The following is a 26478-nucleotide window of genomic DNA, read 5'->3' on the forward strand; positions in this document are numbered from 1 at the left end:
AACCTAACCCACGTGTGAGCTGCTCAACTGTGTGCGCATGCGCAGCTTCTACTCTATTCCATTGAATTTTCAGTGATTGTGTGGAAATGATTAACTAGGCAAATTATTATCACTCTTTTCAAGAAGTTTAAAAAGACTTCGAATTCTTAAATTAAAATCGTCTGACTGGGACGCAACATCTCTTTCATGTGACGTTTTTTTCTTTTTTCTTTCTCCAATTAGGTTGGTGTTTTAAGAGTCAAGATACAGTATTTCAAACTGGCCAACTAAATAAAACAAATAAAGGATTCGGTAATTGTCTTACTGTGAGCCTGGAGAGGGCTTTGAAACAGCATTTAGATCTTTATGATGGGAAATGATACTGCTTTGTTTTACATATAACTTAGTAATAAGTTCCAAAGATGTTACTTGGAAAAGCACAATATAATATTTGGTTAATTTTATAAAACTTACAGAAAATATAACTGAACAGCTAACTTGATATTTTATGTTTCTAGGCACGTTTGGAGAGTGGGGTCACTTGGACTAATGACTTCATATGTAAAGTTCTGGTTACAGCCCGGATGATACTGATGAGCAAAATTCATATTTATTAAACCAGCAGATTCCAGATTTTTTAATTGTCTTCAATAAAGTGGCTGGATGTGGCTAAGTCTAAAAAAGTCAATATTTTTTTTATTTTTTTACGTTTCTATTTATGTTCATTGTTTCATAGATTTTGAGAAAATATCCGAAGGGCTGCAGACAGCATTTCTTGATTGAAGTGTTGAAAGACCAGAACGAAAACTACTCCCACACACTTAAGAGTCAGGAGCTGCAGTCTTAAGATATATTTAATAAATTAAAGCCAAGGTACAAAAAAAAACAAAACAATGTACATTTCATACCCCCTCCCCTCCTACCATTCTTTCTTTAAACTGTGACAGTTTTATTTTCCCACTTCAGAATGAGACCACAACACAGACCGAGGATCGTCCAATCATTCTCTGTTCATGTTAAGACTATGAGGCATGACAGCTCACTCCAGAGCCGATTCCTGCCTCCGGTCTTAGTCTAAATCTGGTCTTTCTGCAGTGTCTCACACTGAATATGTTTGTCCCCTGAACCCCGAAACCCCCCACAAAACACATATACATGCTACATGTCTGCAGGCACCTCGGATTAGACAGAAGGATTAGACTGAGATAAAAATTTATCAGAGACCACAAAGTACACTTTGATGCTGATCCTGCTGATTCACTAGACAGTGTATTTTACAGCCGTCACATCACTTCACCGATAATGTCTCTGGCGTAATGGATGAGCACAGAATGTCAGTGTTTACTCTTGTTGTAAATGCTTAACAACTTTCTCAGAGATGTTACGTTTTGTTACTGAACTCTCTAATCCTTCTATGGTCATCTCCAAGGCAGTGACCCAGATGGATGAAATGATTGAGTGGCTTGTTCGCTAGCATTTCGTTAAGAGTAATAGTTGGTGTCAATAAACCGATAGATAGATAGAGATGAGTCTGGTCAATGATTATCACTGGCTGGTCATTCCAGATGATAAGGAGGTGTAATAGATGGGTGTGATTGCTGGTGAGCAGCAGAGGTGAAATACTGGACGTGCCTGATCAGTTTTGTAAAGAAAAGAGAAGCAGCTGAATAGGATTGGGCATCGAGAAACGATTCCTACTTGGAATAGTTTCAAAAATTACGATTCCAGTAGAATCGTTTCTTTATTGGAATCGTTTAGAGGATTTGGTTTCAAATCCGATCAACGCTTCCCAATTTAATATGGCGCTTGTTGCGTTGCAGCCTTGGAGCACAGTAAGCAGCACTGGCTTTATTTTACATTGAAAAAGCCCTGTCAAACTGCAAACCACCATTGAATCAAAATAAAACTTTTCTCTTATTTGTGAAAACAGGCATGTGACCCATTTCAACTCCACCCCTCAAAGAATCAGAATCGATAAGAACCGGAATCGAAAGGAAGAATCGGAATTGGAATCAGAATCAGAATTGTTAAAATCCAAACGATGCCCCAAACCTATGCCTGAATGAGTGTGGTGTGACGCAATGGATGAGCTCTTTGTTTAAAAGATAGGAGAAAGGTATGGGTGTGTACTGTAGGTCCAATATAAGTGCACTGAACAAGTGGAAAAAGATACATCTGTGCACACACAACCTCTCATACATACAGGTATGAACACACGCACGCATACACTCAAATACACAGAAGTGTTCAGCAATAACTGTTAATATGCACAACTTGATTAATATTTTTGCACGATTACAGTGACTAAGCAGTCCTTCGTCAGGATTATTCATCCCTCCAAACACTCCGTTCCCTTCTCAGTTTCCAGCTTGTGTCTCTTTCTCACTGCCAGCTACTATTAATTCCTTTCCCCACTCCAGCCTTCACAGTCCTGCTTTACCTAAGGGACCAATGCATAAATACCACTCTCTACAATCCGAGGAGACTGCAGTATGACTGGGTGGGAGTGTATGTACATGAGGTACAGCCCTGTACATGGAAGGCTGGGCAAGAGAGCAGATGGTTTATAGTCCAGTCATGTGGTTTTTGTCTCTTTCTCCACTTATAGCCCCCAAAAGGCATATTTAACAAAAAAAGAAGAAAAAAAAGAAGGACAAATTCACAAAACATTTCAAGATCATTTGGCAAATGCAGAGATCACGGGCATGGTTGTGAGTAAATATTATTGTATTAATGTCATTTTTCCTGCAGAATCCCCTCCTGACATTGGTCCTTCTATTTTCCCATTAGCAGCAGCAGGACTGACGACCACCATCTTTCCATATGTGTATACGTATACATTTATATAATTCATTTGATTTCATTTTTGAAAAATAATGTCAAGTAGCTACGTACGATACCACTACCATTTCATATGGATGCTAATCACCAGGAAACAATCTAGGAACCACAGGAAGATCTAGAAAGGCAGAACACGACAGAGATAGAAGGAGGCGAGAGGCAGCATGCTGGGAGGGCTGCTCAAAGCTCTTCCAAAGAAATAAGAGGAACAGTCCATCCAATAACAAAAATGTATAATTATAAGAGCAGAGAGGACAGCCTCCCTTCAAGCCACCAGGGATTTAATGTTTGTCCATTAATCTGATGGCAGGTCTGTGCTGGAATGGTTCCATGTCTTGTTCTGCTGGGGGTGGGGTGGGAGGCAGGTTTATTATTACAATCATTTCATGATATCTTTGCTGATGGGGTTTGTGAGAACTGTTTTGTTGTTGCATCCAGCTGTTTGGCGCTGAGGGCAGAGGTCCGGTTGGGTGAGAGTTCAAGAGTAGAGTTTCAGTATTCAGCAGCGTACTCTGTACCATGGAGCCCTCTGCACAGTAGTGTGAACTCCTTCACTATGTCCTTAACCCTCCTTTTGTTCACTCGTTCTCTGCACGACAGAGGAGGCAGTTAAGAAGGGACAAATACATACAATTATAAAGTATAATTATGGCCGACTGGATGGACTCGTTAAGCCTGTAAACAAATGCCGGGCAGTGTTACCTGAGTATCTGATGTGAGAAGTTGTCTTTCTGTTCAGTCGTGACCCGTGATGACGGGTACCCAGGAGGCTGCAGTGCCTCCTTCAACCACACAGCGAGCAGAGAGAAACAGTGCTTGTTCAGAGAGAAAAGCACTTCCGCAAACTGGTCCATCAGGCATCGAGATGCCCCGCCCCCGATGCCCTGGAGAGAGCAGGGAAGCAATTTGACAACAGGGACTTCCATTACAATAAGAGAGGAGGAAAAGTTGGGACTGCGGCATCAGTGAAATGATGAAACCTTTCCATGGTGTGACGTGTAAACGCTTAATGCGGTGCTTCTCACCTCCAGCACAGCCTGGATCAACAGTTTACCGTCTTCCTGCACCACTCTGGCCACTGGAGGCACATCTGAGCAGCGGGGTAACAGTTCAGTCTAAGGCAGAAACACAGAGACAATCAGCACATTCAACGCTAAATGACTCATTTATAAACATGCTTATTCTTGCAGCGTTTTACACTGTGTGTGTGTGTGTGTGTGTGTGTGTGTTCTGCTCACAAAGAACAAGCACGTTGACTTGACTGTTGGAGCCTCGGGAAATTTGAGAGACAGAACTCCTGGAAGTGGGAGAGGAGGTCAGAAACATAAATAAACAACTGTATTGACGGATGGTGTCTAATAGTTACAGTCTGTACTGAAAGGGCAAATCATTCTCAGGAACTGTAGCAAAAAACACCCAGAACAGTGTGTGGGGGTGTGTGTAAACAATGTGCAAACTTACCACAGTGGAACACTGCTTTCACGTCAAGACTCTCAGACAAGAACAAATCGGGCTTCCGTTTGAGGGCCTAAGAGGCAGATAAAGGCATTAAACAGAGTATGTTTGTGATGGCTCGACCCAATCGGTACTGCTTCACCACTTTCCACTGCATAAGCTCCTTCAAAATTCTGCTATCAACAATACCCGCTCAGCCTGGTAGCCGGATCTGACAGCAACACAGGACTGGGAACAGATCTGCCTACCAGGCTATAGTACTCTCTCCATCTGTTTAGGAAAAACTATATCCAAACACATACAGAGATCCTCCAATGCAGAACTCAGCAGGTATAACAAACAAATTGCAAAAAATCAAACTTTGAAATCATTGGAAACTTAAGTCAAACTAAAGACAATGATGGTTTCGTTTCTTGAAATCAATTGTATTTGAAACATTACTTTTCCTTGTTTTTGGTTGACTGGATTGAATATGCAACAGAAGTGTGTACGTAATTAACATGTGCAGATAAAGAGAAATAATCATCTTGTAGTAATGAACTCATTCAGGATGGAGGAGAGGAGAGAGGGAGAGAGGGAAAGGGAGAGAGATGAAGGCCAGATCTATCCAAAGATAGAAAACAAAAGGAAGAAGAATGAAGACAAAAATATAAAACAGAAGAGCCATCAGCCAATTTTTCTGATCTGATTAATATTAGTTGAATATTAATTCACTCGGGCTTTGATTGGCTCTGGGCTGGAATGACTTCAGAGGACTGGGCTCAGAGACTAACCAGTCACCTGGGACCACAACGGCGATACTGACGACGTTACATCATCTTCCCAAGAGCACCGCATCAACTAAAATATATTCATGTAAGGCGCCGAGTGTGCTGATGTTTTTCCAAGGAGCAAATGTGCCCTGATGTTGACTTTACAGAAAAAAAGGGAAAAGATTGAGTAAAAATGTAAGTGCTTGAAATAGTCAAACTTCATGCACAAAATATCTGCCTGCTGAGCAGTATACTAAATCAATATGATTATTCAAAGAAGGATGGGATGTCCCTCTGTGAGTCATGAGAATTGAATCTTAGGTTTATGAAATCTTTCCAAAACCTATTAAAAATATGCACCGTCATCTAGCAAAAACAAGACTTTTTTTAGCTAGTGAGAAGACTTTGGAAATATAAGGTCTTCATCTAACTGTGACAGCATGTATAATAGTATTGTTAGAAATTGATATAATAATAATTGACACATCATGAGTCCATAACACCTTGCCACAGCAGTGGGATTTTTAGTGGCCATTCAAGATCTCTGCCAGTGTTATTTACCATCGGTTAATTAACTGAACTGTATTAGTATTACAAGTAAGAATGATAAACATACAAGATAAGGCTTGGCTTGTTATCAATGCTTTGTATACTTTCATAAGCATATCTGACTGATTTAGGTGGTTTCTGCAGGTAAACTGAAAACCCTACATGAGGTCTGAACCGTGTGTGGAGAGGTGACTGTTAGAATCAAAAGCATTTGAGGAGAGAGAGACGTCTCTTCTTCAAACATTCCCCTCACGTTTCATTCCACTGCCTCGTCTATGTGATGGGACACCTCAGGGCCCAGTAACAAAGAACAGAAAGAGGTAGAGAGGGAGGAGAGGACAGAGAAACAGGGAGAAATTAGAAAAAAAAAAAAAAAAAAAAAAAAAAAAAAAAAAAAAAAAAAAAAAAAAAGAGAAACCCAAAGTGAATGAAATAAGAAACCAAAAACACACCTGAGCTTGGAGTTGCATAAATGAATCAACAATATCAGGATGATCCCTGGGTCCTAAAATATAATAAAGATGAAACTTAAGAAATCATAAGAGAATAAGAATAATATACAAACAGCAACTGAATAGATTCAACAGTCATGTGGAAATAAAAGAGAACTCAAAAATATTTCATTGAAATAATTCACACGTGAGTAAGGAACGAAGGGGAGAGGGGGGAGGGGGCATATGAAGCTTTGGCAGAGTCTTGGTAGAACAGACCAACCAAAAACAAAAAACAGGCAGAAGACAAAGACATGGGTCTGTTTGGAGAGGAAAAAAAAGGAAGAAGTAACGAGAGAAAAAGAACAAACCTAAAGAAACAAAAGTGGGTTTGGAGTGGGAACCCAGGAGGCACCTCTGTTACTGTTACAGTTTGGAGGAAAAGAGGCACCAAACCTGAATGAACCCCCTTTAACCTCCTTCCCACGAGGCACCGCTGGCATCGGGGTGGTCAAACAACAAGCAACACATTTCCTCTCAGACGGTGCCTCGGGGGAGGAGGACTCTGAGGGTCCATTCACAGCTGGCCAATAAGATCCCCTTTGCTTCAAAGGTGAACCCATAGCCATCCGTATGAATCACACTCAAAGATCAGGATAGGTTCTGATATATCACTAACCCCTTATGCTGGACACAGACTACAAGACTTTTTTAAAGTATGGCACATTGCATATGATGCACAATTAAACACATTTCCTGTAAAAGCTTCTGGACTGAAGAATCCACATCAAGATTCCTGACTTTCAAACATGGTTTTCTCCGATGGCTTAAGATTGATGTTGGAAGGACTCCAACAGCAAACTTGTAACGAAACAGAACAAACGTCTGTAGTAAGCGCCCAGCTTTAGCTGTTCCCAGACTCCAAACAAGTTTTCCTGCTTAATACCCCCCGCCTCCGGCAATCATCCGCACACAACCCCTCGAGAGAATACAGGTTTTTAATTTTTTTCCAGAGGGCTGTGATGGAGAGCACGGCTACAATCCTAGCACAGCAGTGACGGCAGCCCTATTGAGCTGCTATATTATATGCCAGCCAACAGAATAAGCTAGTGGTCTCTGTGTTGTGACTGTATCCTGTACTGATACTGTCTCTACTGAAAGGCACCTGCTCAGAAAAGAAAGAGTTTAGAGGCAGGAGGAGAGGCAGCCATTACTTAACCAGTCAAAGCAGGAAAGGAGGAGAGGAAAGAAGGGACAACGCAAAGGGAGGGGGAGCGGCAGACAGAGCTGGTACAAGCCAGCTCACTCATGTCCATCTTATGTTGAGTGAAAATCAGAACCTAAGTCTGGCCCCGGGGGTCACGCACATTAAGAAACTTCTGCTCAACATTGAACACTTTACAAAATGAATGTCATTTTCATGCACCCCCCCCCCAAACACTGAAACAGTAAATTCAAACAAATGGACTCAAAAAAAATGAAATAAGCAAATAGGCTGATAAAAATAGAAAACATTGCACTGTGTTGATTACATAGGTTTAAAGCAAACCATAATAGTCTTACAATGACTGAAACAGTGATCATTGAAAACAGAAGCCTGCTTCGATAAAATGATCATGAACTTTGTTACTTCAACACATCAAGCAGACGGACCACTTTGTGATTCCACTTGCGTTGAGTAATCAGAGCAAACGTTTAAAGGTCGACTGTGATAACAGCGTCCAGTGACCTGTAACCTTTTGTCAGACCGACAAAACTGTTATATTGTCTAGAAATGCAACAGCACGTCAGTCTTCACTTAAAATTGTAAAAGAGAAATGGGGAGTATATCACCATAATCTGCAATTTACAGTTTACTTTTATTTTTACAAACGTGTTAACAATTTCACTTTTGTCCTATGCTATACCAAGATATGATTTTGAAACCTGTGAAATCAAATATGATCGGAAACATTCAGAAGGTCTACCACTGACTTGAACAGAAACATTTGACAGTATGCACAGTCCCGCCCCCTGCTGGACCCCCTACTGTACCTTGCTGAAAGATGGACAGCGTTACCGAGGTAACTAGCTCAAACAGAGCCTTGATGGGTGGGAAGTGGTCTGTCTCGCTGGCAAAGATATGCACCATCTGAAACAGCAGGACTTCACATCAGGCACTTTAGGACTTTACTTGCACACAAGAAACCAGGTTATTGTAAGGAAAACAGGCTCCGGCAGGAAACCATAGAATGTCTATACATACGCTGCCGAAACCTTTACTGTAAAACCTGTGTTGACTTACAGCGGATTAGTATCAGATATTTCCCCTACCTCTGCCTTTATTTTTTTTAAATATGGCTAGTTTTGAATGTATTGGTGATTTATGACGCTGCATCCTTTTATCACTTTTTATTTTCCCTTTTTTTGTGGACTGACAGCGCTGTGAGCAAACAAGCTCTGTAGTGAGAGCCCATATTTGTGTGCAAATGTGTCTGAATTAGTGATGCACCGAAATGAAAATTCTTGGCCGAAACCGAAAACCGAAAAAAAGAGGAAACCAAGACCGAAAACCGAAACCGAAACCCCGAAAGAAATTAAGCCAATTATTAGTACCATTGCATTTATGGCTATGACTGTGTACTAACTTTACTAAAATCAAGGCATTGCAATTGTATAAATTAATATTAAAGTTTAATTAAAAAAATATCTAGCAGAAATATGGCTACAATCTGATACATACAGTATACAGTAGCCTAAGAACAGAATAGCTTACCTATTGTTATTATTATTATTATTATTATTATTTGAGGCACTTTCTTGCAGGATTTCACTGAACATATCAGACAACGAGGGTGCATGCCCCTCATCTGGTGCAGAGAGACCAGTCTTTTTTTCTGCGCTCTGATCTCCTCCTGCGCTAGGCGCTGCTCCGTGCGCGCTCCGTCTCCGTCTCCATGCGGATTCTCCGCATCCATCGCGGCCTGGATCATTTCTCGTGCGCCCTGCTTTATTTCCGCATCCAAGTAATGGTCTTTATAACGCGGATCAAGTACAGTCGTGATGAAGTGCAGAGGATCCGAATAGATCTCAGTGAAACGTGTGCTGACAGACTCTAAGAGCGTACTTTTCATTGTTTTCACTCCGTGGTCCGTCTCAACCTCTTTGATTAGGAGACGCTTTGCAGGTGGATCGGGTACTGACACACGTGCAGGTCGCGGTTTCTGTTTGCGTCATCACAACATTTTCGGCCGTATTGTTTCGGTGATAAAAGTATTTTAAAATTTTCGGTGGCCGAATATTCGGTGCATCCCTAGTCTGAATTTTACAAATAATTTACTGTTCAGACTTTTTTTTTTTTTTCACCATTTTCAGTTCCAGTTGGCTTTCGGATTGAATTGAATACTGGAATTGTTGGAGCTTTGTAAATTATAGAGTGTGGTCTAGACCTACTCTATCTGTAAAGTGTCTCGAGATAACTTAAGTTATGATTTGATACTATAAATAAAATTGAATTGAATTGAATTGAATTAGTCTGAATGCAAAGATCCACCGCTGTGATCCACGTGCACAAGCAATTAGGTTTCTCCAGCAGAAATCTACCTGGGTCAGTTCATTTTATTTATGGAACTTATGACATAGGTAAAGTTTAGTTCATGTGGACAAACAAATGCTTGAGAGTTAAGTCACGAATACAGTTTTACTGTACCCTCATTAACCCTGGGCTCACTGGAGTGTAGCGGATTAGCTTGTAGACAGCCCCTTCCGACAAATCTCTCTGCACGTAAGTATTAAAAGGAAGAATACCAATGTGTGTTTGTAGGTGCACGTGTATGAGTGTGTACCTGTCGTGTGAGGTCGAGGGCTGAGGCCTGGGGAATTGTACTGTACATCTGTCCAAGCATCTCGCTGAGCTGAGACACCATGGGAGCAAAGTCATGGAGCAGAGTCTTCACTGACTTCTCAAAGATGGCGCACACCGCCTGAGGGACAGCATCAGATCAGCTATACTGAAATGTCATCTCTGATTATGTCAACTGATTTCCTAAAAAGCAGAGGTCTGACAATAAGTGGCTGCACATGACGATGACTCACCTCTACGACCTGCGAGTCATTGAGCCACTTACTCAGTACAGTCTGTATGAGAGCAAACACTTGTTGCAAAACCACCACCACCTGAAAAACGCAAATCAACAAATTAGAACACTTTAAAAATTAATGAATAAAAAGTTATAAGCAAGCAGTAGCATTAGACATTAGCATTTTACACATGGGTGCATGGTCATCAGCAGAATTACTAATGACTATGGTTGAGTGACAGGTAGAGCTGGGCAATACATCGATATTATATCGATATCGTGATAGCAGACTATATATTGTCTTAGATTTGGATATTGTAATATGGCATAAGTGTTGTCTTTTCCTGGTTTTAAAGGCTGCATTACAGTAAAGTGATGTCATTTTCTGAACTTACCAGACTGTTGTAACTGTTCTATTATTTGCCTTTACCCACTTAGTCATTATATCCACATTACTGATGATTATTTATCAAAAATATTTTGTGAAAGCACCAATAGTCAACACTACAATATCGTTGCGGTATCGATATCGAGGTGTTTGGTCAAAAATATTGTGATATTTGATTTTCTCCATATCGCCCAGCTCTAGTGACAGGCCAAATGTTTCCTGTTGACCGCCCTAGCTACGAGCTATGTGCCCCACTGCATATCACGACTACCAAAAAAATGCAGTGTGCTGGATTACAAAGCCTTAAGATTGAACATATGGCCAATATCTATCATCCATAGATTCAGCCTGTTGCTGATATCTAATGTATTCCTCCAATCACTCAACCCCACAGATGAAAATAATGGTGGTGTGTGGTGACTGACTGGGTTTGGTCCAGGCGGAGGGGGGGCTGTTTTGACAGGTGGTGCTGAGCCGTCTGCTGACTCATCGTCCTGCTTGCTGATGTCGAGTGTAGTGAAGAGGTTGGACAGCAGCCCCAAGATGTGGATGATCGCTAATTTATTGGAGGGATTGGGCTGAAAGAAGAAAAAAAGAAACTTAATAATAAAAATAATTGTATTTGGGAATTTCCTCCACAAACTAATCCCAACTCTGACTCAACTCTTTCTGGCTCATTTAGTGCATAGTGCCCGCCTTGAAAAAGAACTGCTAAAATATTTAGGGAAACAAACGAGCCTTAAAAGCGAGCTACTCTGGAACATTTTCAATGGACGGATGGCGTGCCAACAACAGTTCAAAAATATGTTACATTTGATGCTGATAAGTCACAATTTTGTCACTGGTTTTATCCACTACGCCAGTTACATTAAATATTTTTTTTTTAGTTGGTTATAGACAAAGTAAGCAGTTTTAAAATGGCTCATTTTTGTCATATTTGGCATTATATATTTTTTAGAATAAATAGAGTAAACAACAGAGTAAATAATTATCATACTATCAACATATCGGTAGATAAAACATATTTCATTCCACCAACAAAAAAAAACATGTCAATAGGCAGGTATTTCAGCAATGTGACAGAAAGAAGGAAATCGTTCTCATACCAGTTTTCTCACTGACACACATCAGAATATGCACACGCACGCCAGGTAAAATCATAAGCTAGGTTTTCACTAGCAGTGTTTAACCATTGCTCAGTCTCCATGGTGATGTAACAGAGCCAAAGACTACAAAGAGCATCCACATCTCTCATCTCTCTTTCATTCTACTACCTCCTCTCACAATGTTGCTGCTGTTACTGTACAGTCATCCTACAACAAGAACAGTGCGTGCACACTATGCTTGAAGCCAAATCAGAGTGACTCCATCGGCGTTTGCAGTCAGCCCCGTCAGACATACAGTAATGGTCATTCACCCCTGATGTAATGTAACCTGAAGCTCTTCCCACTAGGTGCCACTATTTGTCCGGCTCCAAACCCAGCATCTGATTTCCTAGTCTGATGTCATGCCGATACATCAAAAAGCTAGACGGAAAACAATAAGAGAAGGAGGAAGTCGGAGAGGATGAATGTATGAGACAGTGTGCGACTGTGTGTGTGTTGTGTGAAGGGTGAGACAGGGACAGAGACAGACACGCAGAGAGAAGCTTCATCTAACCTGACATCTCTATTCACCCCCACCCAAAGTCTTTACTGATTACAGAAGGGATTAGAAGAAAATCTACTTTGTACCACATACAGTAGATATCAAACGGTTTATTTTGAGATAACATCAGCTCCACATTTGTACCATCCAGCGTGACAGTCAGACAGAAAATCCAGGCTCCTTTAGAACTGACATTTAAACAGGGTAAATAATTGTGCATGACTGTGTGCATGCACATGTAAAAGAATGACCTACTGTAAGTGTGTCTGTGTAGGCATTTTTTTTTTTCTGAGCTCAATTTGTCTTCTCTCTTGCTCTGGTGAGTGCGTGTTTGTTTGCTCAAGTGGGAGAAAAAGTGTGTCTTTGCTACTTCCATGTGAGTCACTAGCCCATGGTGCAGGGTCAAATCCAATCTGGTCCCGCAGAGAAATGTTCCACTGCAGTGACACCACACAGAAACAATGCCTCCTCCTATTGGCCAGAGTCCAGCTGTGCCTGCTCTGTGTTTGTATGCGTGTGTGCTGTTTAGGGCTGGGACGGTTCGTCGACGTAGTCAGAGACTTTTTTAGCCTAAAAGGACTTTGACGTAATCGATTACGTAAATGCGTCGACACAAATAATTTGCTTCACGTGTAGAAATAAAAAAAAAAAAAAAAAACAGTATGGATTCCATGGTAGTCTGTAGACTTTGTAAAATGCATCACAGCAGCAAAACACCGTAAATTTATCCCTTTCCCTCCCAAGTAGAGTTTAGATTCTCTGCCCGAGCCCAAACTTGACACACAGGCCGGGTCGGGCCAATATTTCCTGCCACTATCCCAGGGGCTGGGCCGGTCCCTTAATCAAGCATTTGTGTTTTTTTAATCATTACTTTATTAGCTTAATTGAGTGGGGAGAAAGCTATGCCTCTCCAGTTTCTCCCGTAGCTCGGGGTATATGTCCTGCACTGACTTGAGTGTGAGGTAAACTGTGCTAAATCGTGTCTCCCCCATCTGTAGCACTGTCTTCAATAATTGCGCAACCTGGCCAGATTGTTTCAGATATCTCACGAGTCCTTTATAACGTCAGTTATAACGGCCTACGTATTAAATAAACTGTTGGGTTAAAATCGGGCTCGGGCTCATAATTCCAGTTCATGTGTCGGGCTGGGCCGGGCTCGGAACACAACGTGCACGGGTTAGGGTAGGGTCGGGCTTGATTTTTTTGTGCCCGATCTAAGCTTTACTCCCAAGCATGTGCGATTATCAACATAGTAGGGGTGGTACGGTTCATGAAAAAACATCTGAACCGCTCGGTTCGCTTGTCTCGGTTCGGAGCGCGTGTGCGTCGCACGGTTCGTCAGTACACTGTTAATGTACACTAACCACTTACTGCCGTAGTGCCCACTTTCGACACCTATGTTAAAACACTTACTGGAAATGACGAGGGGGATGAGCGTGATGAACACAACACGTGGCAGCTGATTGGACGAACGCGTCACGTGGGTCTTGCTGCTCCCGAATTTCAAAACAGACTCTAATGGCGTCTCGTTCTGAATACGATCTCGTATTTTACGAAAATAGTTCACCGAAACGTGTTTCTGAAAACATTTTAAGCGAGAAATAGGCCCTACAGTTGCTGAATCTGTCTGTTTTGTTGATCGACAAAGGTCAGTTTAAAAGATTTTCGTCAGATTTTGAGAGGCGCCGAGCCGACCGCTCCTCAAGTGAAGTCTGGAGTGCTGCTCCTGCAGGTCACGTCACATGCAGAAATGTCAAGTGGGAGAGATAAGGAAGGCTGCCCGGAGTTGGAGGATGCGCCAGCGTTGTATATAGTCTGGTGTGTGGGAACTAGAGGGTGACAATTTTTCGGGACTCCCGCGGGTCACGTGATTCACGGGAGTCAATTTCACTGTCGGTAACGTGTTCGGGACGGATCAAGCATAGAAATCAGAGATTAAATTAAGAAATGACACTGCAATGCAGTGAGTGCGGCCAAAGATTGCGAGGCATTTCGTTTTAGAAAAGAATCACTTACAACGCCCAATACGTTTGTTGATTGGGAATACCGTCACCCGTGGGAGTCTCGATAAATTGTCACTACCTAACCCCCCCAGCAGTGAGAGACACACGGCTCTGCAGCGCTGCATTCACACAACAACATAAGCGCAGCAGAGCAGAGGAGCTGCTCTCGCTCCCTCGGCCATCACTGCAGCTGTACACAAACACAAACACACACACACACACACACACACACACACACACACACACACACACACAGAGTCTGATAACTTTAGACAACATAGGGAACGAAACGGGAGCGGAATGGGATTCGGGAGTCTTTCTCTCGGGATTTTGCAGGACAGGATTTTTGTGGGGGGTGGGGGGGCAGTCCCGTGATCGGGATGCGACGGGACTATTTTCGTGGGATCGGGATGGGATGGGAGCGACAATTGATTCCCGTGTCACCCTCTAGTGTGAACATTTTGGATTTCATGTTACCTATGATGACAGCGGAAATAAAACAATAGATAGAACCGCCACTGTGTGCATGTATTGTGCAACATTCATTCAATATGCTAATTTTAGCTATATATCATATGCTGAAGTATATTTCTGGAGTGTTAAAGATTAAAAGAAAAAATAACAAGAACCGTACAGAACCGAAAACCGTGACCCTAAAACCGTGATACAAACCGAACCGTGGGTTTTGTGAACCGTACCACCCCTACAACATAGTGACACGCAATGTGTTCCCAGTAGTAGTCCGCTGATTTGTTTTAATGCCCCGCTATGACTTAACATTAAGCATCATCAAACGCTGTCAGTCTGCAGTTTTATTATTTTGGTTTACCATCATCATGAGTGACCCAATGAATTACTTAGACACTCTGCAACTTGCCTTACGTTGGATTTATTTGATACATCGGATTTCATATGTTGCTAAAATTGCACTTTCTTACTGTAAGATTAAAGGGACAAGAGCTTGGATGTTAAACAAGAGCGTATTCATTATTTTACCTACTACTGTTAAAAAAAGCAAATACAGGCTACTCTTTTTGCACTTGCTCTGTTTATTTTAAGTTTTTATTTTTGTATTCCTCCTGAAAGTGACTTTATTTTGTGGTTGGACTGATAGCCTACATCTCGCTTCAGGTTGCACTAAAAATTCATTTTACTTGAACAGTGCAGTGTTATAATATTTTAATAAATAGAGATTTGAACCTTATTGAAATTTGTTTTGTGTAAATTGTTAATAATTGAGCAATGGGAAAATAATCGCTAATTGAAAAATTAATCGTTAGATTAATCAAAAAATTAATCGTTAGGTTAATCGAAAAATGAATAGTTAGATTAGACTACTAATCGAAAAAATAATCGCTAGATTAATCGTCTAAAAAATAATAGTTTAGGATAGCCCTAGTGCTGTTAACATGTTGGCCTGTGTACGTACTGTCTCATCCGCTAACTTCTCCAGTTGCTGAATGTAGGGGGTGATGAGAGAGTGAAGGTTCCTTAAGATCTCTTCCACAGGGAGAGCTGAGAGCAGGAAGCCGAGAGCCTGCATCAACCACATACACTGACTCGTCTGCAAGAAAAGATGATCACAGGTTTAGCTTCAGTTCAAGCAAGCGGTGAGCTTAAAGTCATTTTTCACAACACTTCTTCTTTAGACTACGGCTGAAAACATGTTACACAATTCTTTCACAGCGTTTCTTTTTTTTTTTTTTTATTCCACCTAGTAGAGTAGAGCCCGACTGATAAAGGATTTTTAAGGCCGATACAAATATTTGATGATTTCAAAATCCGATATTTCGATATCCTATATATATATATATATATATATATATATATATATAAATAAAATAAAAATCCAGAAATGCGTAACTTAAGATATTAAACCTCAAGTCCTTTTGAACAAAAAGACAACAACAACAAAAAAATCTGAGTGTTGCCAACAGTGACATTGTATAGCGCCCTCTGGTGGACAAACTATGCAATGCCAACACTCATTACATGGTTAAAGAGTGTTTCGTCTATTTTTATTTAATTTTTTTAATATTCAATTATCAGAATCATTTGTCATTATAAATGATTCTGATGAACGAATATTAAAAAAAAAAAAAAAAAATAATAATAATATATATTTTTTTTTTTAATCGGCCATTATAAATGCCGATACCGATAGTTTGGAAAATGCCTGATATCGGCCGATGATATCGGCACACCGATATATCGGTCGGGCTCTACACTTGAGTGCCGAGACCAAAAAAGAAAGGGAATTTGAGAGAGCACACACTAACCTTGTGGATCTGCTTTATAAGCACCTCCTTGAGAGAAAAGAGAAAGTGATGGTTCTATTATTTTGAAAGCACAACAAAACTTACAAACAAAAGGTAACTCCAAAATAATACAACTGAAGTGATTTCAAAGAGTAAATGTTATTTCTGGAAAGCAGGAACATCACAGAAGTCTGCAACGCCTTAGCCGTTAAAGTAAAACAATAAATCTAAATCAAATCTATTGTTATTGGCTCTCATACTTGGAACAACTGGGTGAAAAAAGCAAATAGCATATTAAAAAAGGGGTACACAGGTACCTGAGAGACAGCTACTATGTTGGTTGCATAGGGTGGCAGGTCATATTTGCACTCCCTACAAATTTTCTTGAGTGTAGACACAGAAGAAACAGAAAGGTCTGGGTTCCCCAAAGCCTGGAGCACCAAGGGCAAAACACTGCTGAGCATCACTGGGTGGTCTGCCAACCATTCAGCCAAAGCACCTAGTGGGAGATTAACAGTTCAGATATTGAATGACAAACAACTGGACTTAAACAATCCCCATTTCTACCTGTTTTGTCTTTTGATTACAGTACATTTATTTGAACTTTTTCTGATTTGTGCTGAGAATGCTTTTAATCCACCCACGACTCTCACCTATAGTGAACATCACTGTGTCTGCTAGTTGGACGTTGTTGATGTTGATTCTGGGGATGAGTCCTATCAGGCCTGGGATGACGTCAGAGTAATTCACATCTATCGTCTCTGCTATGGACTGGAAGCCATATAGTAAGGCTTCTGTGTGCTGGAGGAGAAGGACGTCAGTGGGTTTTTTGATCACCAGTTGATAAATATGGAATTTCAGCAATGACAGAAAATAATTTAAAAAAAAAAAAAGATTACCATATAAAGTGAAAATAACCCAAAATCAACATTAAAAATAATCTAGGGTTACTTAACATCAGTATAATAATTAGGCCTGTAACAATTATTACATAATTGTCTCATGCAATTAATTGCTAACATTAGCTAAGGTCTTTAAACTCATGGTAATTGTTGATTTTGTTTAGATATGCCATATTGTAATTATATAAGTGATTATTGGTCAGACTAGATTTTTGTATTACTATTTCAATTGTTTGTTGTTGACACTATACACGTTCATGGCAACAAAAATAACAAGGGGTACAGTTAAAAAAAATGTTTTATGATAATAAAGAGGCGTGGTTTACTTAGTGTTAATTTCGTCAGACGAGACTAAATATGTTCGTCAACGACCTTTTTTTCCATGACGAGACGATGACGAGACTGCACCAATGTCCAAAAATGCTGACTAAGACGAAATTAACATGCATTATTGTTGACAAAAAAAGACGAGACTAAAATGTTTTGTATAAAATAAAAACTAAGATAAAATCTCTCTTCATTTTCATCTGCAGTTGTCTCTACTTTTCCATCATGAGATAGAATATTCAACTGTTACGCCTTCAAAATATGATCATGTTTGACTGAAATGTTTATCGGAAATAAAATGGTTATCAGAAATAATCTCAGAAATAATTTGTTATTTAAAAAAAATTAATTTAGAGATTACATTTAGACAAGAAATTAAAAATAGGTGACAAAATTAACACTAGGTTTACTTTATAGGCTGTGTATTTGTGTTACTACATTATGTGGGTCATATAACAGTGATATATAACAAAAATGTATCCTGGAATTCATTCAAAACTTCAATTTGTTAAAAAAATAAATAATTATATTGTTAATCGCAATTATTTCTGAATCAAATAGTTGTACAGCAAAAATTGAAATTTGTTACAGCTCTAATAATAATGTTAAAAATAGAAAACAAAGTAGTGATCTTCAATGGTTTATCAAATGGTAGGACACATTTTCAGTACTGGCTTCCGTGCAACACTCGAAGAAACAGAGAATATTTCACATTTCTTCTTTGCTCGTCTGTGTTTGTCTCACCCACCTGCCATGATGTGGGCTGCTCTGTGTTAGTCAACAGTCTCCCCAGTTTATCATACAGGTTACTCAGCAGCTCTGCTCCCAGCATCTCATACACGTACATGAGTGTGTCTGAGATATCCACCCTGAAGGACAGACATGCACAAACCCTTAGAACATAATCTGTTAACACACTGTATTTGCCAGACAGGTTTTGCCCTCTCAGCTGCCAGTCCAGGGAGAGTCTATTAGAGCAAAACCCACTCATATGCTGACCAATCATCCTGTCAGCGAGTCATTTCTAAAACACTTGCAAACAACAGTGTGCAGCGGAAACGCATGTACAAAAACACAGGGACAGGGTCAGGCATATAAATGTGCACATACACACCTGTAAATCCTGAATTGCTCTTTTTCATCGGAGGACCAGGATGCATACTCCTGGTCAGAGGGGAACTGGGCTTTATGTAGCAGAACATCCACCAGCTGGAAATATACTGGCCTGTAGACCTGCAGATACACTGCCTGCTTATCCGACTCAAATGACATGATTTCATCCTGAGGATGGAGTAAGGAGAAAAATAAATTATTATTAGGGCTGTCAATCGATTAAAAAAAATTAACTCATTAATCGCACAATTTGCTGTAGTTAATCGCGATTAATCGCGTTTTTAAATTGAGACTGAAGCTTGTAGTAATGGATATTTAAATGCTAAATCACTTAACTTTGCAAATATGAAGAGAAAACAAACAAGGAAAGGTTCTGCTAAGTTCAGAATGTTTAATATCTTTCAAGAACAACAGCAGCAACAATTTGGCTTATTTAGTCCTGCTGAAGGCTAGAAACTGTCCGACTTGAGAGCAGATTTTTGTCACCACCCCAATATTAGCCACATACCTAATATACCATATTCTGAATAATATACAAATGTGTGTGTGTGTGTGTGTATATATATATATATATATATATATATATATATATATATATATATATATATATAGAGAGAGAGAGAGAGAGAGAGAGAGAATATAAATTACAATCTAGGCAGTACTTAATATCATAAATATTATAATATACATAGTGTTTAATCTGAATGACTAAGCAAAGCACATATATCTAAACACAGAAATGCACATCAATATCAATATCAATGTTACACATTAAACCAGTAACCCAAAACCACAAAGGTGTATGTTGGCCTAAAGTGAAAACATTGAGTGTAGTTTTAGATAGCGACGCTGTGCACAGCAATCCATTACCAATGTAAAGCGATTGACTACATTTCCCTTCCAGCACCGCAACCAGGAAGTAGCTTGTGTGACAGTGAGACGCACCAATTTCAAACATTTACTGGAATATAGTCACGGATACTATCGAGTCGACAGCGTTAAACATCAGACTGCAAATAAGGTTTTATCAGCGTGACCAACGTAACAGTTATCAAGCAAACAAATCGCGCACGTACATATCGGCAGCACAGCAGTAGCGCAACAGACAAATCAAACTTAAACCGCAGCTCTATGTAGCGAAACAGCAGCTTACCGGTGGCGCATCTCTCCTGACGAGACAACATGTCGGAACTAGTACTCGGTCCCGTTTATAGCCCGTGCTCATTCATTTCTGGATTCTAACACATCATCTTTTTTCTCTTTTGGGATCTTACTGGTCCATGTTTCAACTCTTGACTGGCCCATAGGCCTACTTCAATCAGGTAAGTCCCTCCTAGAGTAGCGCCGCCTGCTCTTATGGAGACGTATTACGTTTCTCAGCCGCTACATGAAGTAAACAAACACAGCTGCATTAATTTCGTTAATTTTTTTTAATGAGTTAAATATTAAAAAATAACGCAAAAATTAACGCGTTAATTTTGACAGCCCTAATTATTATTATTATTATTATAGAAACATTATTTCTGCACTTCACAGACCAAAAACATCTGTTACGACTCATACAGGCTATAACCAAGTGAATTTCGCATTTTACAGTATTTGTAATTCATTTTTCGCTAAGAAAACGACCAATCATCTAAGATGTAACATTGTCTGCCTGCTCAAACTTATGTTGAATAAGGTAGAAGAGAATAATGCTAATGTCTTTAGACAAGCTGCCATATTGTATTATTTGAAAACTGTAGACAAAGACCAGTGAGTAGCATATTCATTCAATGTGCAGGGAGAAATGTTTTTCTAAAGATGACGGTTTCAAGCCAGTGCCTATCGAGCCTGACTACAAAGTGCAAAGCTTATTATGTGGATGGGTTTTACGTGCCTAGTAAAGATGAGGAGAGAGAAAAAAGTGGGTAAATCAAGCCAGTCGGAAAATATACAGTCCTATTTATTTCTTAAACTACCACAGCAGGTTTTAAAATGAACTTTTTCATTCACCAGCCAAATGGCTAGTGAATGTTGAAATGTTACCAGCCACTCAGTAGATTACCATTGTTTTTGTGGCTGGTGAGCAAAGCAAATCTACCAGCCAATTGAATATTTTAACAGCATTAAGCTGGTGGGTGGTGCTAATTTTGAACCCTGACAGCATCACTTTAACATTACGGGATGGATGGGATTGTAACATTCCTTACTTGTAGTGTATACCAGAAGGTGAGTGTGAGCGAGCTGGTGGTCTCATTGACCGGGTAGTGGCCGGGGATGCCTGTACAAAACATGATCATGTTGACCAAAGCCAGGAAGCTCTGCCAGTGATCCACCTGCTCCAACAGAGTCCTACAGAGGGACGTGGGTGGAGGGGGAGAGAGAAAGAGAAAAAGTAAACTAGCAACTTTCTCTCTCTGTGTCATTCAATCAGTAGACACAGCAACACATGAAAACAAGACATGGGACACAATATTGCATGACTTGTTTCAATGCAAATTAAAGTTAAGAAACCTGTTTCTATCCTATAGCTGGCTATTTTGTTGAGAAACGGAACAACATTTGTATCATTATATTACCATACTAAGACAATAACAACTAATAATAACTGAGTCGTGTATGGAAATCATTTTGGACAAGATGAATGATGATGATAAATGTACAAAATTATCTTTACAATGTTACAGGCCTACTGAAAACACACACACACACACGCACACACACACACCTGGAGTGGTTTTCTCCCAGTGTAACAGCGATACGGCAGATACCATGGCAGGTCTCCATGTCTCCATTCTGAACCGCCTCTCTGAGCTGCTCCTGGAGGGCCAGCACTTGAGGAACCAGTTTTAGCAAAGTGTTCACATATCTAAAACCCATGGACACACACAGACAAAGAAAGACCAGAATTGACAGTTAGTTTGTCAGAAGTCCAGTTCATTTAAAGAAAACAAGTAAAAAAATAAAAATAAAATAAAAGCATTGCACACAGTTTTGTACAAGTGAGAAGAACATAGCATGCACAGCCAGGGAGCATCTACTGGTGAATGTCAAACTGACTCACACCGCTAACAGCTAGGTTGATGTATTTATTTCAAATCATATATCAGTCCAAGTCAGTCCAACCTCTGATCCAGCACACCCACCCTAAAAAACCCACACATCTACCAGGGAACCAGAAAATCTATTCAAAGCTCCAGCTCAGAGCTTCGCTGCTGTCAGTTATTATTCTGTCTTCTTCCTGTGGTCTCAGCCGTCAATATTTCCCTCACTCCGGCTAAAACACACGCATGTGCTGACACACACACAAACCTACATAGACACATTGGTACACACACTCCTCAACACAGGCTCAAATCTACTCATGTGACAACATCAGACAACATCCTCCTGTCATCCTTAATGATAGCAAGTGAAGGGGTGACATTTTGAGATGAAGGGCGTTGCGTGTATGTGCGCCTGAATGTCACGGAGGAGATTATGTGCTTATGTGTATGCTATAAATGTAAACCATATTATACACTCACCTAAAGGATTATTAGGAACACCTGTAAGATTTCTCATTAATGCAATTATCTAATCAACCAATCACATGGCAGCTGCTTCAATGCATTTAGGGGTGTTGTCCAGGTGTACACAATGTCCTGAACTCCAAACTTAATGCCAGAATGGGAACGAAAGGTGGTCTAAGCAACTTTGAGCGTGGCATGGTTGTTGGTGCCAGACGGGCTGGTCTGACTATTTCACAATCTGCTCAGTTACTGGGATTATCACGCACAACCATTTCTAGGGTTTACAAAGAATGGTCTGAAAAAGGAAAAACATCAAGTATGCGGCAGTCCTCTGGGGCGAAAATGCCTTGTTGATGCTAGAGGGCAGAGGAGAATGGGCCGACTGATTCCAGCTGATAGAAGATTAACTTTGACTCAAATAACCACTCGTTACAACCGAGGTATGCAGCAAAGCATTTGGGAAGCCACAACACGAACAACCTTGAGACGGATGGGCTGCACCAGCAGAAGACCCCACAGGGTACTACTCATCTCCACTAACAACAGGAAAATGAGGCTACAATTTGCACAAGCTCACCAAAATTGGACAGTTGAAGACTGTAAAAATGTTGCCTGGTCTGATGAGTCTCGATTTCTGTTGAGACATTCAGATGGTAGAGTCAGAATTTGGCGTAAACAGAATGAGAACATGGATCCGTCATGCCTTGTTACCACTGGGCAGGCTGGTGTTGGGGGAGTAATGGTGTGGGGGATGTTATCTTGGCACACTTTAGGCCCCTTAGTACCAGATGGGCATTGTTTAAATGCCACAGCCTACCTGAGCATTGTTTCTGACCGTGTCCATGCCTTTATGACCACCATGTACCCATCCTCTGATGGCTACTTCCAGCAGGATAATGCACCATGTCACAAAGCTTGAATCATTTAAAATTGGTTTCTTGAACATGACAATGAGTTCACTGTACTAAAATGGCCCCCACAGTCACCAGATCTCAAGCCAATAGAACATCTTCTGGATGTGGTAGAACGGGAGCTTCGTGCCCTGGATGTGCATCCCACAAATCTCCATCAACTGCAAGATGCTATCCTATCAATATGGGCCAATTTTTCTAAAGAATGCTTCCAGCATCTTGTTGAATCAATGCCACGAAGAATTAAGGAAGTTCTGAAGGTGAAACGGGGTCAAACACGGTATTAGCAGCGTGTTCCTAATAATCCTTTAGGTGAGTGTACGTGTGTCAGTCTCAGAGGGGTTTTGTAGTATGCAGGCGGGCGGTGCTTCATCTTTCATGAGAATGTCAATAAGGACCTGGGTCAGAGTCAATGAATATTCGTCAATGACACAGCAAGGTTTGAAAAGAAACAAATCAGGCTGAAAAAAACACTGTAACTCACAGTTTCTCTGATGATCTAATGTAGGGCTTTTGGCATTTTTTGCTTAATAAATTAACAATTATACAATAAACAAAACTGATGTTGATTCATTTGCTGTCCATCGAATGATCAATTGGTCTAATTGTTTTGGCATTAGTGAATTGCCTTATAGAACAGTACTAGTCAAGAAAAATAGTGGTCAGCATTCTCTGCTCTGCAGGTTAAATGCATGTTGTACCACGGCCCTGGGAAGCAATTCTCTCAGGACACCTTATAAGCAGAGAAGCCAGATCTATGGTCCTGCGTCATAAAGCTGAGTTTCCTACTCAACAAGCAACACTGATTCAGACTTCAGTGGCGAAAGCTCCACCCTGCTGAGATGGGATGTGTATGAATCTGGCCTCCATCAAATAAGCCAGTAACCTGTGTGTGTGTGTGTGTGTGTGTGTGTGTGTGTGTGTGTGTGTGTGTGTGTGTGTGTGTGTGTGTGTGTGTGTGTGTGTGTGTGTGTGTGTGTATTGGCCTACATCCTCCGTGCAGGGTGTCTGAGTAACTCTGTGAGAGCAGCACAGGGACAGACTGCAATTTATGTGAGTAGCAGTATGCACTCATGCACTCAAAAGATCATTCATTTTTAACAAGGTGCTTTGCAAATGCAGGTCATGCACTCTTAGCCTGGGAAAAGGCCTGGGTGTGTATGTGATACAACAAAAAGGCAGAACATATTTGTACGTGTTTCCCCATTTCCCTCATGAAAGAAGACATTCTGCAGATTCCTCTGAGACTGTCTGCTGCAGTCTCCTCTCCTCTAGCTCATAGTTGCCTGTCCTCTCCTCTTTTGGTCTCTGCCCTACTGTTATACACTTTCTGCCTCCATTCTGACTCCTCCTTTATTCTCTCCCTCCACCACCCCACCTCCCCCTGATCCTGTCTGCAATTACCGCAACACTCCGAGACAGGGGAAATGGGTTGCCTAGCAACAGGATGCAGCTGGACCAATAGCAATCCCCACCCCCCACCCCCCCAAATGAGTTGACTGTAATGTGTTTAAACAGAGGGAGAGAACAAGAGACAGGGAGGAGGGCTTCATACTGATGGTGAGAGAAGCGAAAGGGGAAAAGAAGAGCACAAAGAAACAGAGGCAGAGTGGGAGACAAGATAAAAAAGAATAAACAAAGACATTAGAATCTATAGATGGAAAAGGTGGGCTATAACTTCTTAGAGGGAATGGAGGAAAAAACCTTGCACCAGGTTTTCTAATAGATTCACTTATTTTCCCTCTTTGTCCTGACCACACACACACACACACACACACACACACACACACACACACACACACACACACACACACACACACACACACAATACTGTAGGTAGTAATATAAACCCATAAATCACACAATGATAGACACAACAGATGCCAAATATGTCTCAAGAGATGCTACTAATGAGAGAGTCAAGAATTTTGGGAGGACCTGACCAACACAGGCAGAATCCAATCTCTCACTAACCTACTCTTACCTATAGGAGCCCAGCAACACTTGCTGCTGCTTCTACCTGTTACTCCACTGCCATTAATCGTCTTCCAACCATCTGCTCTGCAAAATGTGAGCGCGTTTAAACTGACATGTCAGCAGCAAATTCACACTCGCACACTTTCACACCTTCCCCTTGCACCTTTTCTTCTTTTTGTATCAACTCGTCCCAAACTCTCTCTCTCTCTCTCTCTCTCTCTCTCTCTCTCTCTCTCTCTCTCTCTCTCTCTCTCTCTCTCTCTCTTCTCTCTCTCTCTCTCTCTCTCTCTCTCTCTCTCTCTCTCTCTCTCTCTCTCTCTCTCTCTCTCTCTCTCTCTCTCTCTCTCTCTCTCTCTCTCTCTCTCTCTCTCTCTCCCCCTACCCCTCCCCCCCGCAGATAACCACCACCCCCCCCCCCCCCCCCCCCACCCAACAACCCCACCACCACAACACAACACCCAACCACAACAAAAAAAAATGATCCCCTCTCCTGGCTATCAATTACCCTGATCAAACCCCCCCTCCCCCCCCCCCCCCCCCCCCCCCTGATCCCCCATTGCCCACCATGTCCGTTTCCTGCCCCTGGCTAATGCATCTTTTTCCCCCCTCTGTTCACCCTCTCTCATCTCCATTCTGCACCAGTGTAATTTCTCCAGTCAAAACCATGACAAGCTTTCATGTCATACAGTGTTATCATTATTTCTTTCTTTTTTGTGCCTTCTCTTGGGTTTTGTGTGCACACTGTCACCCATTTGTAAACACCTTTGGGAGTCAGGCTGTGAGATGGCGTTGACGATTGCCTCTACCGCTGTGTCAAAGAGCTCTGGGTCAGGCAGGGCACTGAAGCAGTCTTGCACCAGGCCTTCACTCTCGTTGAGGGGCACATCCAGCAGCACCCAGGATGACAGGCAGCGCAGCACACGAGCTTTCACCGCCCCGGGGCTATCTGTCCTTCTCAGCAGTTGCTGCAGTAAGGGACACACTGACCCCCACTCACGGCCCAGGGCGCCCCGAACCTAGAGGAAGGGTGATAATGAGGGTTAGACTCCTAGTGTATCGCTTTGTAAGAAGGCTCATTTTAAGCAGTGTTTTCCATATGCTGATTTATTTGTGGCAGCACGCCACAGTATCAACATTGACTTCCACATATAGATTTGTTTACTATTTAAATTGGGTAGAATCTTAGAGCTGCGCGCAGCACATTGATTAGCGCTCTCTCTCTCTCTCAAACACATTAACAACGGACTAGTATGTCTTAGTATGTTACATTATTAGCAAGCATCTAAGAGCCAAGTTAGTAGGGATAGCTATAAATTAATGTTACACCCAGCCAGGCGACACTGAACACATATGCGGACCGTTGCTACAAATTGTCAAGGTTAGCACGCTGTAC

General features: G+C 41.2%; 1 protein-coding gene across 3 annotated transcripts in view; it reads right to left on the reverse strand.

Annotated features, from left to right (window-relative positions):
- Window positions 1-815: 815 nt before the first annotated feature.
- The window catches only part of LOC120565123 (importin-13-like), a 35748-nt gene continuing 10085 nt past the window's right edge, over window positions 816-26478 (reverse strand). For 2 of the 3 annotated variants that reach the window (XM_039810537.1, XM_039810536.1), the window contains exons 5-23: window positions 25848-26101; window positions 21414-21554; window positions 20896-21037; window positions 18705-18871; window positions 18339-18459; window positions 17015-17162; window positions 16679-16860; window positions 16383-16409; window positions 15533-15667; window positions 10879-11031; window positions 10082-10162; window positions 9832-9969; window positions 8042-8138; window positions 6029-6081; window positions 4282-4348; window positions 4059-4117; window positions 3846-3935; window positions 3523-3704; window positions 816-3409 (exon numbers count right to left, since the gene is read on the reverse strand). In XM_039810537.1, coding sequence (XP_039666471.1) covers window positions 3313-3409; window positions 3523-3704; window positions 3846-3935; window positions 4059-4117; window positions 4282-4348; window positions 6029-6081; window positions 8042-8138; window positions 9832-9969; window positions 10082-10162; window positions 10879-11031; window positions 15533-15667; window positions 16383-16409; window positions 16679-16860; window positions 17015-17162; window positions 18339-18459; window positions 18705-18871; window positions 20896-21037; window positions 21414-21554; window positions 25848-26101 — 2334 coding nt within the window. In that variant the 3' untranslated portion in view covers window positions 816-3312. Of the gene's footprint in view, window positions 3410-3522; window positions 3705-3845; window positions 3936-4058; window positions 4118-4281; window positions 4349-6028; window positions 6082-8041; window positions 8139-9831; window positions 9970-10081; window positions 10163-10878; window positions 11032-15532; window positions 15668-16382; window positions 16410-16678; window positions 16861-17014; window positions 17163-18338; window positions 18460-18704; window positions 18872-20895; window positions 21038-21413; window positions 21555-25847; window positions 26102-26478 lie in introns of those variants that run through there. The other variant, XR_005640190.1, reaches the window with a different exon arrangement.

Source organism: Perca fluviatilis, chromosome 9 (genome assembly GCF_010015445.1).
Source record: "Perca fluviatilis chromosome 9, GENO_Pfluv_1.0, whole genome shotgun sequence".
NCBI classification, from domain to species: Eukaryota; Metazoa; Chordata; class Actinopteri; order Perciformes; family Percidae; genus Perca; species Perca fluviatilis.